Source organism: Brachyhypopomus gauderio, chromosome 1 (assembly GCF_052324685.1).
Source record: "Brachyhypopomus gauderio isolate BG-103 chromosome 1, BGAUD_0.2, whole genome shotgun sequence".
Classification (NCBI taxonomy): Eukaryota; Metazoa; Chordata; class Actinopteri; order Gymnotiformes; family Hypopomidae; genus Brachyhypopomus; species Brachyhypopomus gauderio.
Genome location: NC_135211.1, coordinates 47,004,399 through 47,018,755, shown reverse-complemented (window position 1 = coordinate 47,018,755; position 14,357 = coordinate 47,004,399). Strand labels below are relative to the sequence as shown.

At 42.3% G+C, this 14,357-nt stretch overlaps 1 protein-coding gene across 1 annotated transcript in view; it reads left to right on the top strand.

Moving 5' to 3' along the window:
• Positions 1-4,650, top strand: part of lurap1l (leucine rich adaptor protein 1 like) — a 5,431-nt gene extending 781 nt beyond the window's left edge. The window contains exon 2 of the mRNA XM_077016474.1: positions 2,958-4,650. Within this exon, the coding sequence (XP_076872589.1) occupies positions 2,958-3,356 (399 nt within the window). The 3' untranslated portion in view covers positions 3,357-4,650. The remainder of the gene's footprint in view (positions 1-2,957) is intronic.
• Positions 4,651-14,357: the final 9,707 nt, after the last annotated feature.

Here is a 14,357-nt window from a genome sequence, read left to right as displayed (position 1 = left end):
CACTCAACACGTCTCATTTTAATACGATTTTTTCTACTAATCGACTCTTGTGTGGCCCCGTGTTGTCCAACATAGTGGACACCGACCCTGGACACAAACGGGCTGTGTGCGGCGATCCGGAATCTGTCAATCACGAGTCCGGCGACTGTAAACCGACCGGTTTCTTTAGCTATACATTAGAGTCTGTTTTTCACATAATCCTGGGAATGTACAGTGGAAAGAAACATCATGCTTAAACACTCCCTTGACTAACCACAGTCCGCCATATGGTTTTAAAGTCACACACACGCACACACACACACACACACACACACACACACACACACACACACACACACACACACACACACACACACACACACACACACACACACACACACACAGCCTTTCAGGCATATAGGCTAGACTGGACTAGTGATTGAGACTATGCTAGTGTACAACACTTCAGAAACACTCCTGCGCTGGGCCATTTTATCGCCAGAATCCCCCTTCAATCAGACGAACACTTCATCCAAGGGACCATCACACGTTATTGTCGCCCCGTCTGGTCGTTCACACACCATCAAACTACTGGATACCGAGAGATGGGTCACACGCGTCCCTCCAACGGGCCATCATCACCATCACCCCAGAGGCTCGGGGTTAAAGGGGGAGCTGCTGATCAGGGATCAGTGTGCCCTGTCTCCATTAACCCTTCATATCAAGTGTTCTACCTGTCTGGTGCACGTGACACGTGTTGCTATAGTAACCTCTGTACGAGACACAGGAGGGGCCTGTCATTGTGCACCAGGTGGTCAGGGTTTGCAGCGCGTGAAGGCAGCTGCAAGATCTGAAGCTGGTTTTTCTGACCCTGTTATGTCTGCTTCACAGGGGTTGTTGACATTTATTTGTTTCTGAATGTAATTCTCCATGAAGGAGAACATTCTAGTGTAGCAAAAATGATCTCAAGTTGGAATGGCCCTGTATCAGATAGTGTTAAAGTCTTCTGGAGTTTTTTTACAATGTGTTTGTTGTTTGTTTGTTTGTTTTGGCGTTCATTGTTCACTGTCTATATTTTTGTCCAACATCTTTGGCACTAGAGGGGCTCTTTAACTGTACAAGACATTAATGTCTGTCCTGTCAGGCACAGATAGAGGGATTATAAGGGAAATTCATTCTGGCTGATCATAGTGATGCATGCTGTTTCCTGCCTGTGGCCCAGAAAAGGGCACTGCAGTACAGCACGCACCATTTGTTCAGATTTCACGTCCGTGGGTGTCTTGCCTTCATTATCTCAGCAGCTGGCCTGGGGCCTGTCTGGCTGTCCTCTCCATAACAGTGAGTGATGGCAGTAAAGGTCAAGAGGCCAGGTCTCAGATCAGTTGTTAAACGAGCAGCAGTGACACATGCAGCTGGCTCAGCAGGACACACACGGTCATTGATACACTTTGTTTTGAATGCAAGTATCCGTGAATGAGAGCACACAGACGGGGCGCCATGAATTATGCACAGGGATCTCTTCGCACGCTGCATTGTCTCTGAATGCATCTGTGTACAAGCAGCCCAAAGACGTGACCCCCCCCCCTTCACTTCCTCCAGCTTCTTCTCAAACCTTGTGGTGATGTTGCACAAACTACAGTTGGTTCGCACATACTCCAAAGTTTAATCTTTAATCCAATCAGGGGTTTGTCCTCTGACCTCATGGTTCTGAAGCTGCCAGCACTGTTATGCAGTGCACATGTTACAGCACGGTCATTTGGTCTGTAACATCACCTGCCCAAACAGATGTGTCATCCGAGGACATCCGTGATGTCATTTTATGACATTCTTGCCGGTGCAAATGTAATTGGTCGTGGTACTGACCGGGCACCAACGGCAGGTTCAGATGTTGGTCTCACATGTGTTAATAATTCCAGCATGTTAGTGGGGCTGAGGAGAGGTTGTGTCTGCTCAGGCTTCAACTTCTCGCTTAAGGGAGCGTATCCTAACGTTCCTTTTGTCCTTTGTGAAAGAGTAAAGGGGCAACCGCAGGTCAGCACATAAACCATTTCAGTGCACACACACACACACACACACACACATAACATAAACAATGACAAACCAACAAACCTTTAGACCTTTAGAAATGACCAGAAATTTAAATGTCGGTTTCAATACAGTGTTAGCAGCACAAAATACAACTCTTAGTTTAACAGTAGTTTACAGCATTTTGTCCACATTTATATTATTAGATAGTTATTAAAGAGAAAAAAAGTCCCATCAGCCCCCTGGTGAAGTTAAAGCCAAGTCCATGGCACTTGTTGCAGTGCTATCTCGTCCAGTGATCTCTCGGTCCACACAGTAAAATTCCACAGTGGCCGTGGAGTGAGTCAGTGATCTCATAAGGACAGGATGTAGGCACAATGCAAACAGTAGCAGTATTATTGCCTGATCCTGCCTTCTCCCTCACTGAGCCTCTGTGTTAAACCCCAGATGTGTAAATGTGTGATCATGGGGGGGGGTACCATAGATCACAGACAGTGGCAGGCCAGTGTTACAGTACTAGCAAATTGCTAATGCTAAGAAGCTTGACTCGATTCCAGATCCATGTTCTTTGCTCATCTTTTTTGCATGTGCAAATGTTTTTGCTTGTGCAGAGTTGACATGAGGCCACTGGCTGCTATGCCGGTGCCATTTTGCATTCCATCCGAGTCCTTGTGTCATGAGCTCCTTACAGTCAGAGAGCTGCTTTACTTCGGTTCGGGAACCTTGACCTTCAGTGTCATCACAGCAGTCAGACACAGCAGTCTAACAGACAAGGCCAAATGCACATCTAGAATTTTTCGCAAGTTAGTTACCAGTCATCTTAGTTTTGAGAATTCATAGACAGCTTTATCTTACAAGTGATTTACATCATGATGTGTGTTAGCCTGTGTCATGCTCATGCATGTCATGTCTTAAACATATACAAATGGTGATTTTTACTTCCCCGAAAACAGGCTCATCTCCGCGCCATCGATGTCAAACTGATGCATCAGCTCCTGTCAATCAACGAAGGCATCGAGTCCATCCGATGGGTGATGGAGGAGCGAGGGGGCGTGGCCAGCCGAGAGAGCAGCCTGAATGGCAGCTTGTACAGCCTATCAGAGAGTCAGGAAGCATCGGACCAAGGGAGCCTCTGTGGTTTCCATGACAGGACTGATGAACTGGATGGGATTTCACTGGGAAGCTACTTGGATACCCTGGGAGAGGACTTAGAAGAACATCCCTCACCCACTGACCTCACAGGCAGCTTCAGAGACCAGCCCGTCATCAAGGACGAAACACTCGACCCAGAGTGGATCCAGTCCCCACATCGACCCAGAGTGGACTCGGACGAGTACTACTGTTTCGGGTAGCCTTAGACACTGAGCATCACGCTGTGGTCTTCGAACGCAGCCACTACGATGCACAAGAGCAGGACTGGAGAAAGCAAAACGGTTTTCTTCAGGATGGACACCTGGCAGAAGGATGAGGAGGTCAAACTAGGTGAATTAGCATTGGCTCTTAGTATCTGCTGCTGACATGGTCCCGTCACTGTGATTCTGTTAAGAGGTCTCCAGTCTCGTGTCCTTAAGCTGAATGATTTAATCATCAAAATTCCACTCACCAATAATACATTCTTGCCTGTCAACAACATTTACGCAGTACTCTGTCATCAGTGCTGAAGCAGAATCTCATTAGCATAAGGGGAAAGGTCTTAGCCTACATATTCATTCTGACACATTCACTCTGCAAAAAGTCAATTCCTTCAAATCATTTCATTGTTCCTCTTAATTAACATGTGTATGCAGTGGGCTTTATGCCTAGTTATTAGCACCACTGATATCCCAACACCCATTAACAACCACCAATGGTTGTTGATGATGGCGTTAGCATGATACTGCTAATAGATCAACAAGAACACAGTCTGTCTCAGTGGCTTGAGGCAGTTAAGTGGATTTCCTACAGTGAAAAGAGTTTCACTCACCATGAGTAACAGGATAAAGTGCTATCAACAAAGCTTTAAAAGATTTTTATTACACTTTAGCACCGTTTTGGTGTGACTGGCATTGTGTAAAACATAATGAAGCTCCCAAGTTGCTGTGTATTGATCATGTTAAAAGACTCTGAGACTGGTATGTAGACTAGTGGTAATGTGTACTCTGCACTATGTGGTCAGTGAAGCTTCTCCTCATCAGTACAGCTTTGAAGAACTGTGGACCTAAAGTGCAATTTCTGCTCATGCCATAGTTGATTAAGTTTCGAATGTCCTAAAAACGTAACAGAACACCTTTCAACAGAAAGGACTGAATTTTTTTTTGAAGCAGCAGAGATTGTGGTTTTTTGACAGAACTGCGACAACTGACTTTAAAACATTTTGAGGAACTGTTGAAACTTGACTTTTGTCTTCTTTTGATATGCTGATTTTTTTTTACTGTGTTTTTCATCTGAAGCCCACTAAATGTATATAACAGAAGTCCTTTGTTTAGTTTTTTATCTGCAGTTTTACAACAAATCTGGACAAGTGTGTGGCTCTATGCGTGTGTGTGAATGTGTGATATGTTCCAATTGTACTGCATTATATCTTAAAATTGTTGGCTAATTTATTACCACTTGTGTTTAAAGTGTGCGTTTGATGAAAACGTCATAATATATTGTGTTTTATTGTCACTTGAAGGCGTATTCTTGCATCCATGTCCAAAAAGGTCCTGAATGGATTAATCTAAGTTAATCTAGGGGATTTTCCTGGTCTAGTGTGCTTTTGTCTGATATAATGGGCTAGGGTCAGAGTCAGAGACCCTGGTCAAATGGCAGATACCTCCTTTCTTTATGTTGAAGTGTTCGGGAGCACTTAAACCGAACATACATATTTCATTCCTGGGTTATTTGCGCATCATAAACCCCATTTAGTTACAGAATGCGGCTCACGTTGCATGATCTCCTAGATGTTACTGCCATGCTGGTTTCTGTTAAATGAATGATTTGGACTTCTATCACACAAACACATGGCTCTCCCAGGACTAGACATGTCCTTTTTTCTTTTATCGTTTTGGAGAGACACGCCATGTTCTCAAGGTCACGTTGCAGCTTGTGGGTTCTTCTATGCGCCTATTTGAAATTCCTCTTAAGAGCAGTGGCTAGGAACAGTGGAAATGTATTTCAGGGGTCAATACAGGAATGCTATTAACTGTATTTTAGTTTCCACTTTAATGAAGATTTATGGATCCACCAGGATCATTTTGTCTACTCTGTGTGTAACTGAGTCAGCAGGGAGACTGGAACTCTCTTTCAAAGCTGTGTTCACCCACCCAGTCTGGTTTACAGATGTAATGCTACATTAAAATCAACAGGGTTAACCCTAAGAGTGAATAAAGGGTTACAGCGATTGCTATAAATAACATAACACTCATAAAAGATTTTCACATGGAACGTTGGGGGAAAAAAACTTGAGCAATGAAATTCCAAGAAAGCAAAAATCCAAAATGATCCAGTGACCTCCTCATATATGAAATTAAAGCTCCGCTTCTCAGACATTAAGGGCTGGGTTTGATTTGTTTTGCAGATTCAACGAGCAAATTAAGCTCGAGAAAAAAAAACCCCAGACACTGCTTATCCTGCTTTGCTCCTGCCAAGGAACCAGAAATGTTCAGATGTGAAGAATTCTTCAGACTTGACGCTTGTTTTTAAATGGTCATGTCCTCTTCTGACCCACAGGGTAGATTTATGTCCTTCTTAACAGTGAACTTCTTTTCAGCAAAATGTCAGTGTTTTACAGACCAACAAGTATTCAAATATTTTCCTTGCCGAAACACATATATTTAAGCTTGCAAAAAAACACATTACATGAATGCAACCAATTGTGCTAGTATGGAATAAACACCAAATTATGCAATCTTGTGGTTTTCTAGGAGCTGCAGTTAGACACAAAGAGCGTAGCCTACGTTTCACAGAAAAAGAAACAGTTGCCCTTCCTGCACTGTCTGTGTGCAAGTGTGGCTCCAGCCTCTGAAACAGGTTAGTCGAGTTGGGTAATAGGCCACTCTGAGCTGGAATTCAAAGGCGACTGCTGGTTCACTCATTCATTGATCGGTGATTTAGTTTTCCATGGGTGGGACTAGAACCTTGGTCACTCCGTACGTCCTAGCCGTGTACGCCTCTTCAAAGCTCGGGCTGGCGGTTAGGATATGGTGGCCTTTCCTTCCTTAACAGTCCTGGAAGAAATAGTAATGTTTTCTTTTGATTTTGAAGGACGATTTCATTGGAAAGGCTTGTTTGTAAAAGACGACCAGTAGATTGTGTCTGCTGACGTAGCAACGGTGGTTGGTTGCTAGCACAAACAGGCCGCTGCTCACCCCGCTTGGGCCGAGTGCGTTGGGCTCCGTGTTTATTCAGCCGCCAGTCTGTTGTGTACACAGTGTGAAATGCGAGAAGACCGAGCTGCCGCCTGTTCAAAATCTCCCGTCAGCGTATTCTTCTTGGTTCAGAATTAGATCCCTTCACACTTGGTTCAGGTGTGCTGGGAGCAGGAATATAACTGAAATGTAGGTTGCTGAGTGGACCCAGAGGACTGTACCGAGAACTTTTAACTGCTCTTAAGCCAGGATAGAGAGACCAGAGACTCCCCATTAGCAAATATAATCCTTCACTTAAAATAGCTGTTACAAAATGTAATGCTAAATAATTAAGCCCACTTCTCAGTAGAGTTGGGCAGTATACATTTTTTCCATACTTTCATACACTGACCTTTTACCAGGGTACACGGTATATGGTGGTATTTATGTAGCACAAAAAAATAAAAGCTGCATTGGTGATTATAGAAGACTTCTTCCATAGAGCCCAGATCCAGCATGACAGATACGGACACATCAGTGACCTGAACGGAGACGATGTGCGGGTGGTGGTGGCAGACTGACAGCTGTATGAAATCATATGGCTAAAAACTACTTTTGTAGCTGTTTTTATAAAGTTGTGTGTCGATATTTTCATGAACCCATACCTTGTTGAAATGAAGCGATTATCTATGAAACCTATAGAGCAGAAACATGGAGACCTCTCTCTACTGAAGACCAAAACCACTCCACTTCCTCATCATCACAGAATACACAATGTAATCATCCCCTATGGTGTATGAGAAATGTAGTAAACCAATCTAGCAAGTGTGAATATGAACACATAATGAACATGGGCAAGAATAACATTACATTACATTAGTGCGAGGGGTCACTACAAACCAATGTTTTTTTTATACCTCCAAGTACTTCTTGTGTTGACTAATTTTCTTGATGCAATAAATTCATTTCAGATATTTCATTTTTGATCGATACAATTGTTATGATAGTACTGAAAATCATACTTTCAGGATTTCTAAATACCTAAAAGTATACCATAATACCTTCATACCTCCAATGTCTATTTCTTAGCCTACATAAAATATCTTTTAAGTTAAAGTATTTAACTTAAATGTAGGTATTTAAATGTAAATATTATCTAATGTGCATTAAAATAAGGCAGAAGAATTTAAACTGAATTCATTTTTTTCAGTTCAGACTGTGCTTGTATTCTTTTACCAAATCATTTCAGCATATATTATGACATCCAACACACCTAAACAGTAGGTAAATGTACCTACTGTGAAGGAGAGAGACACAACATCATCCCATTATCTGTTTCAAGATGTGGAGCTCCGTGCATCATTCTGGTCTTTCCTGTATCTTTACAGAGTCTACATGGGAAAAACCGGAGGCCAAAGGTTCAAAGGTTTCGGTCACAATTTCAAAGCCACAAGAAACAATCATTTATTCATCTGGAATAAACCTAAATTATCCACCCAAGGGCTGAATAATCAGAGAGAAACAGAGGGAGAGAGAGAAAGAACACAAGGGGATAAGGAGATCTATAATTAGCCCCACCTCTAGTGTCCAGGGAAAACCAACACCAGGTAAACTGTGAGAACCTTTCATTGTCGATGCCAGTGGACATGCGTATCACTGGGATATGAGTTACTGAAACAGCACATCAAAAGGCTTCTGATCTCACACAGGGAGAAAAAGAAGGAAGAGAGAAAGATTAGGGAGAGATGCAGAGAGAGAGAGAGAGAGACACAGAAGATGGAGAAGGAAATAAAGAGAGCAAAAACATTCACAGTGGAGAAGAACGGCACAAGGAGGCTGACTCCTTTGACTCAGACGTGAGACAAAACTCCATAAAACATCCAAACTCCATAAATGCATTACATTCCTTTAAAGTCTGTAGAAAATGCTTCATTTAAGGTAAGGTCTGTAGAGAATTCTTCATCTAAAGTCTAGAGAATGTTTCATCTAAAGTCTGCAGAGAATGCTTCATCCAAAGTAAAGTCTGTAGAGAACGCTTCATCCCTTTCTTCAGCTTGCAAGAAAGCACATCCAAGCAGGCACAGCTGAAGATCTGGTGAATATGCATTTACACACACACACACACACACACACACACACACACACACACACACACACACACACACACACACACACACACACACAAGCTTGGATTTTGCCTATAACCATGCCCTGACATACTTGCTTTGCCCAACACTTAATCAGCCTTTAGTTTCATATTTCCAGACGCAAGCACAAATATGTGCAGGGAGGTTTAGAATATGTCATTCTGCATTCTCATGTGAAGGATCCCATTCATACAAGTCTGGAGTTCAGCTGGGCTGACTTGGAAGAGAATCCCAGTATGGTTTAACTGATATATTCACCTAGTCATGCTTTAGGAAATAGCTCAGTCTCAGGCAAAAAAAAAAGTCTGCCTTTATGCTTGTGGTGGAAAAATAACTCTGCTGGATAGATTTCATAATTCAGGTACAATACCCAAAAGAATCCTGCTAAAATATGATGGTTATAGCAAGTGAAAAATCTTGGCACATTCAAATCTCACCGTTGGTAGCTCTCAAATATGAATTAGACAAATCTAACTTAGACATGGCAATATCACAGTTGCCAATTAATGTGTGAAGTCTTCCATGTGGGGCAAATATTTGGAGAGATGGAGAATGCAAAACTAGTAAAGCAACACCAATGTCATTATGTGGTTAATATTTACTCTGCATGGAAAGAAAATGAATGTTCAATTCAGTAGTTCTGCAGGAGAGCATGTGAACTGAATGTCCATATATCCAAAAGGAATGTTCAATTCAGTAGTTCTTCAGGAGAGTGTGGGAACTGAATGTCCATATATCCAAAAGGAATGTTCAATTCAGTAGTTCTGCAGGAGAGTGTGGGAACTGAATGTCCATATATCCAAAAGGAATGTTCAATTCAGTAGTTCTTCAGGAGAGTGTGGGAACTGAATGTACACATATTCAAGGGCAAGCAAAGCTACGCCATCTAGGGTGTGGTTATTTCTGCACAAAAGACAAATAATACACAGGCCTCAGCAAGTAACGTTAGCTTGTTGTCTTAAGAGAGCTGATTCTGTGCATCCTGGCATCAGAATAGCCTCCACTCCTTTCTGTTTTGTTTTTTTTAAACAGGGTCAATGTGAGGACAGTACACTTTTCATCACTTCCTTGAATTCGTCAATAGGAGCATTAGTCTTTGTTTGGTTTGGTTTTGTTATCATAGCAATTATGTACCTACACCTCATTTGCTACAAGGCATTGCTTGGAGTTTGGAACATTGAGAACAGGATGTGACAGTGATCATGGTGGTTATTCGAGAGGAAAAGGTGAAGGATGGCAAACTGTGCAATAAATGCCAATCCATACGGGACTCCTACTCCTCCAAAAATATCCATGTTCGTAACAGCCAGTTTTGAGTGCCTGTTCCTTTAAATGATAATGAGCCTCTCCGTACGCCACACCCCTTTTCCTCAAGGTGTGATGATGCGAGTACAGTTTCATGCTACTATGGCAATGACAGAGCGTGAACCCTGGGAGAAACATGGAGGATGGAGAAACCAGAGTGTGAACCAGAGTGAGACCCAGAGTGTGAACCAGAGTGAGACCCTGAGTATGAACCAGAGTGAGACCCAGAGGTATGAAGCAGAGTATGAACCAGAGAGAGACCCAGAATATGAACCAGAGTGTGGATCAGAGTGAGACCCTGAGTATGAACCAGAGTGAGACCCAGAATATGAACCAGAGTGTGGATCAGAGAGAGACCCAGAGTGTGGATCAGAGTGAGACCCTGAGTATGAACCACAGTGTGAACCAGAGAGAGACCCAGAGTGTGAACCAGAGTGAGACCCAGAGGTATGAAGCAGAGTATGAACCAGAGTGAGACCCTGAGTATGAATCAGAGTGGACCAGAGTGAGACCCTGAGTATGAATCAGAATTAGATCCTGAATATTAAGCAGAGTATGAACCAGAGCAAGACCCAGAATGTGAACCAGAGTGAGACCCTGAGTATGAACCAAAGTGTGAACCAAAGTGAGACCTTGAGTATGAGCCTGCCTGTAAATCCTAATTTACAGTACATATGTACAGTGCTTGCATCAAAAACAACAAAAAAAACCTTCACACTCCAGCAGCCTCTACCACTGGAGGACTGAACGGTTCTGACTACAGACAGCAACCGTTCCCACCACATCTCCACATGAACACAGGCTGGCACAGAATGTTTACTAACACACACTCTGCACGCTTCTCTCACAGTTAACTGTGCTCCAAGGCGCAGATCCGTTCGGGTCTTGACACAGAGGGTCTCTGCGCTAATGGAGGTAGGTCTCCTTTTGCCTTGTCTCTCTCATCAACAACATGCGGCGTTTGAATATTTCCTGTCCTAGTTTGCACAGGCAAAAAGTCCAAGCAAACTCCAAATGATCCATGTTGTCAGACACATGCAGCAACTGTAGCTTTTTAATGGCTACGACAATTAAGCAGGATTGGGGGGTCTGAAAATGTAGCTGATCTCAGGAGCCCTGAACAGCTGAATGGGTGTACAAGGCCTTAGTAACTGTTTGGCCACACAGTGTCAAAGAGACTTCAGATACTTGACACTGACAGTGTCTGTCTGTCTGTCTCTCTCTCTTTCTCTCTCTCTCTCTCTCCCCACCCTCACCCATCTCTCTCTATGCCTCTAAATCATTGACATGTGCTCCTGGCTTCTGTAACAACACACTTGGCACTTGGCTCTGGTTGAAAATAGCTCAGTTTGGACGAGAGCACCGTGATTATAGAGGAGAATGATTTTGAGCCCCTGGCTGCCTCTGTGCATGTCATTTCTGACTATGGCAACAGTCAGGTCATTTCTATGGCAACAGTCAGGTCATTTCTGGCTATGGCAACAGTAAGGACATTTCTATGGCAACAGAAAGGACATATAGACAGTCATCAAAGGCTAAAGGCAAAACTGTACATGAAGAAAACAGTGTCAGACCATGGGCATATTGAATTTCGCCTGCATCTAGAAATAAGCTCAATAAAACACACACACACACACACACACACACACACATTAGAGTTAAGAGAACGATGGAGAGCAACAGCGAGGAAACATATTTGAAGACTCTCATGTCCCATTCACCGAGTTATATTACACAGTATAGATAGAAGGGTCAGAGCCAGGAACTCAAACCCAAGTCTGACAGTCTGAGTGAAAAGCAGTCAGGAAGAATATACATGGATGATTGTGAACAGCTTTAAACTGTGACATTTACAATACAAGCAGGAGTGGCAGTGCTTAGCATAAGTAATAAGTGACATGATCGCCCGGGGACTTTACAAATTATGTGGAGTCGGCTGATTGGCCAGCTCCTAGCCAGTCTGGGACGGTGACGATGTTTCTGCCGATCACAGTCAAGAGGTAGTCTACCCATGATGCTTAGTGCCTGAAGCAAACCCTCCACTGCCTAACAAGTTCTCTCATGCAGACAGTGTCTTTACCTCAGTCAATAATGACTGCCCGGAAGCCCAGGGTAAGTGAAACGTGACGTCGTTAGCAGGGCGTGCAGGAGAATGTGGGTGAAGCACGAATGTGAAGCAGAACGGGACCTCGGATCAGTCCCCTCAACCAACACTCAGATTTCATGGGTCCATCTGGACCCCTCTGGACCCCTCTGTACCAGAGACGTACTGTAAGGTTCGTAGGGGATATTTTAACCGCAACTTTAAGAAAACGGTAGCCCAAGTATCTGGACACGTCTCAGGATAACAGCGCGTGATAAACAGCAAGATAAGCTACAAGTGCACCTGGACCACAGGAGAACTTTACTATCAGAGAACTTTACTATCAGAAAACTTTACTATCAGAGAACTTTACAATTAGAGAACTTTACTATCAGAGAACTTTACTATCAGAAAACTTTACTATCAGAGAACTTTACAATTAGAGAACTTTACTATCAGAGAACTTTACTATCAGAAAACTTTACTATCAGAGAACTTTACTATCAAAGAACTTTACAATTAGAGAACTTTACTATCAGAGAACTTTACTATCAGAGAACTTTACTATCAGAGGGAACCTGGTAGCCAGCACTATATCAATTTGACATGCAGAAGATGGTAATCCTTAATTTGTATGCAAATGTATGCAAGTTAAGATTATTGATAACATTCAATTATTTATAATAACATGCTTAATAGCAATAATCATTTTACTCTCAGTTAATTAGATTAATACATTATATTATGTACTAATATTACATCATTTGTCTATTTAAATCTATCATGACATGAAGAAAAAAAAAGATCCCAGGACCATGAATTGAATTGGGTATTGGAGATGTTCTACAACATCAGAACAATATAAACACAGTGTGTGACATCACACTGCTTGATCAACATGGTGGTGTGTCACCATGCCATCGTCCACCAGCCCAAGCCTTTTACACACAGCACTTATTATGGGCTGTCCCGCAAGTGCCACTGTAAGGTAAATATTCATAACATTTACATTTTTGTTGTACTAACTCCATGGATCCTACAGGCAGTTACAGGTGTGACATCTATTAATGTACACTTGTAATTGCTGTATTTTATTCTTCTTAACAATATTTTATGAGTAATTTGGGGTGTGCGTGTGTGTGAGAGAGAGTGTGTGTGTGTATGTGCGCCTTAGCACCTTCTCATAAATCTTCCTTTTGGTCTAGACCAAGACTCTGCAGGAAAGGGTTTCCTTCCCTGGAGAAAGTCAGTGAAATCCTGTCTCTTGGCTTCCAGGTTTCCACTGTGATCCTGACATTTCCATTATGGAATTCTGAGAAAAGTCATTGCAGTATTTTGTAAATTTATGATTTTTTATTTAACAAAACAATACCCAAAGTATTTTACACACATAACATAAACATTAATGAATGGATCAATAGGAACCACCTGTTATATGAAAAAAAAACATATTCTATTTTAAAATACATTTTTAAATACTCTTAGCCCAATTAACCCTAATTTAGGTAAAGACATAGGCACCATCTCTTGACATTTTTCTGGTGCAATTTGTTTTTTATCACTCTGTTAAACATTTTCAAAAACGGCTTGAAACACCCTGACAGACAAAGCTCTTTTGGAACCAGAGAGTGCACTAAGTGTTCTACCTGGACTGTTTTTTAACATTTTCTGCTTACCTAGCTCAACTCTTACTGCCTGTGAAGTACTTTTACAGATCAAATGTTTCTTTAACTTGATCCTGTGGTGAAGCCGTATGGCTCATATTGGCGAGGAATTCCTGCCTTGTTTCTACACGATATCACATCTGCTACATATATTATCACATCAGTCCTGGTTCATCTCCCTTCAGCCACTTTGTATTAGCCTGCTAGAACCAATACAGTTGATTCTGTTTTTACTAAATGTCGTTCACTTGAAAATAAGCTTATTAAGCACATCCTGCCCAAACGCATTTCTCAAAGTGGCCCAAGAGTGCAGGTGTCAAAGTAGGAGTTAAAGGAACCGTTATGATGTTATGTCTGTCCATCACAGCTGTGCGGTCCAAGAGTCCATCAAACACTCTGATAGGACATAATTAATTGCATCACGGAAATTCTAAATAGAATATTGGAGCATTTCAGACTCATGGACATTTTTAATGCTGTCATTTATCAAACTCAAAATTAAATCCACTCTTTGGCTTTTCCCAAGGGCTACATGTATATCACTACCTAGATCTAGCACACGCTCTTAGTTACAAGCCAACCCAAATAACTTCACAGAAAGATTAAACCCTGGGTTTTTGTTTTTACATAATTTATTCGGAGTGTTAATCCTGAAACTGCCTTAATCTGTGGAGTCTCCTCAATTTATGAGTCTCTGCTATGGAATGGTCCAGCATTTCGGGGATCGCGGTTTCCAGGTTTGCCGTGTTGCCCTCACCGAGACCTGTGGGGCCACTCAAGGTGTGGAAGTACGTTGGTGTCCAAACTGCAGTTGAAATGAAAAGAAACGCTTATGCACACTGTGCGC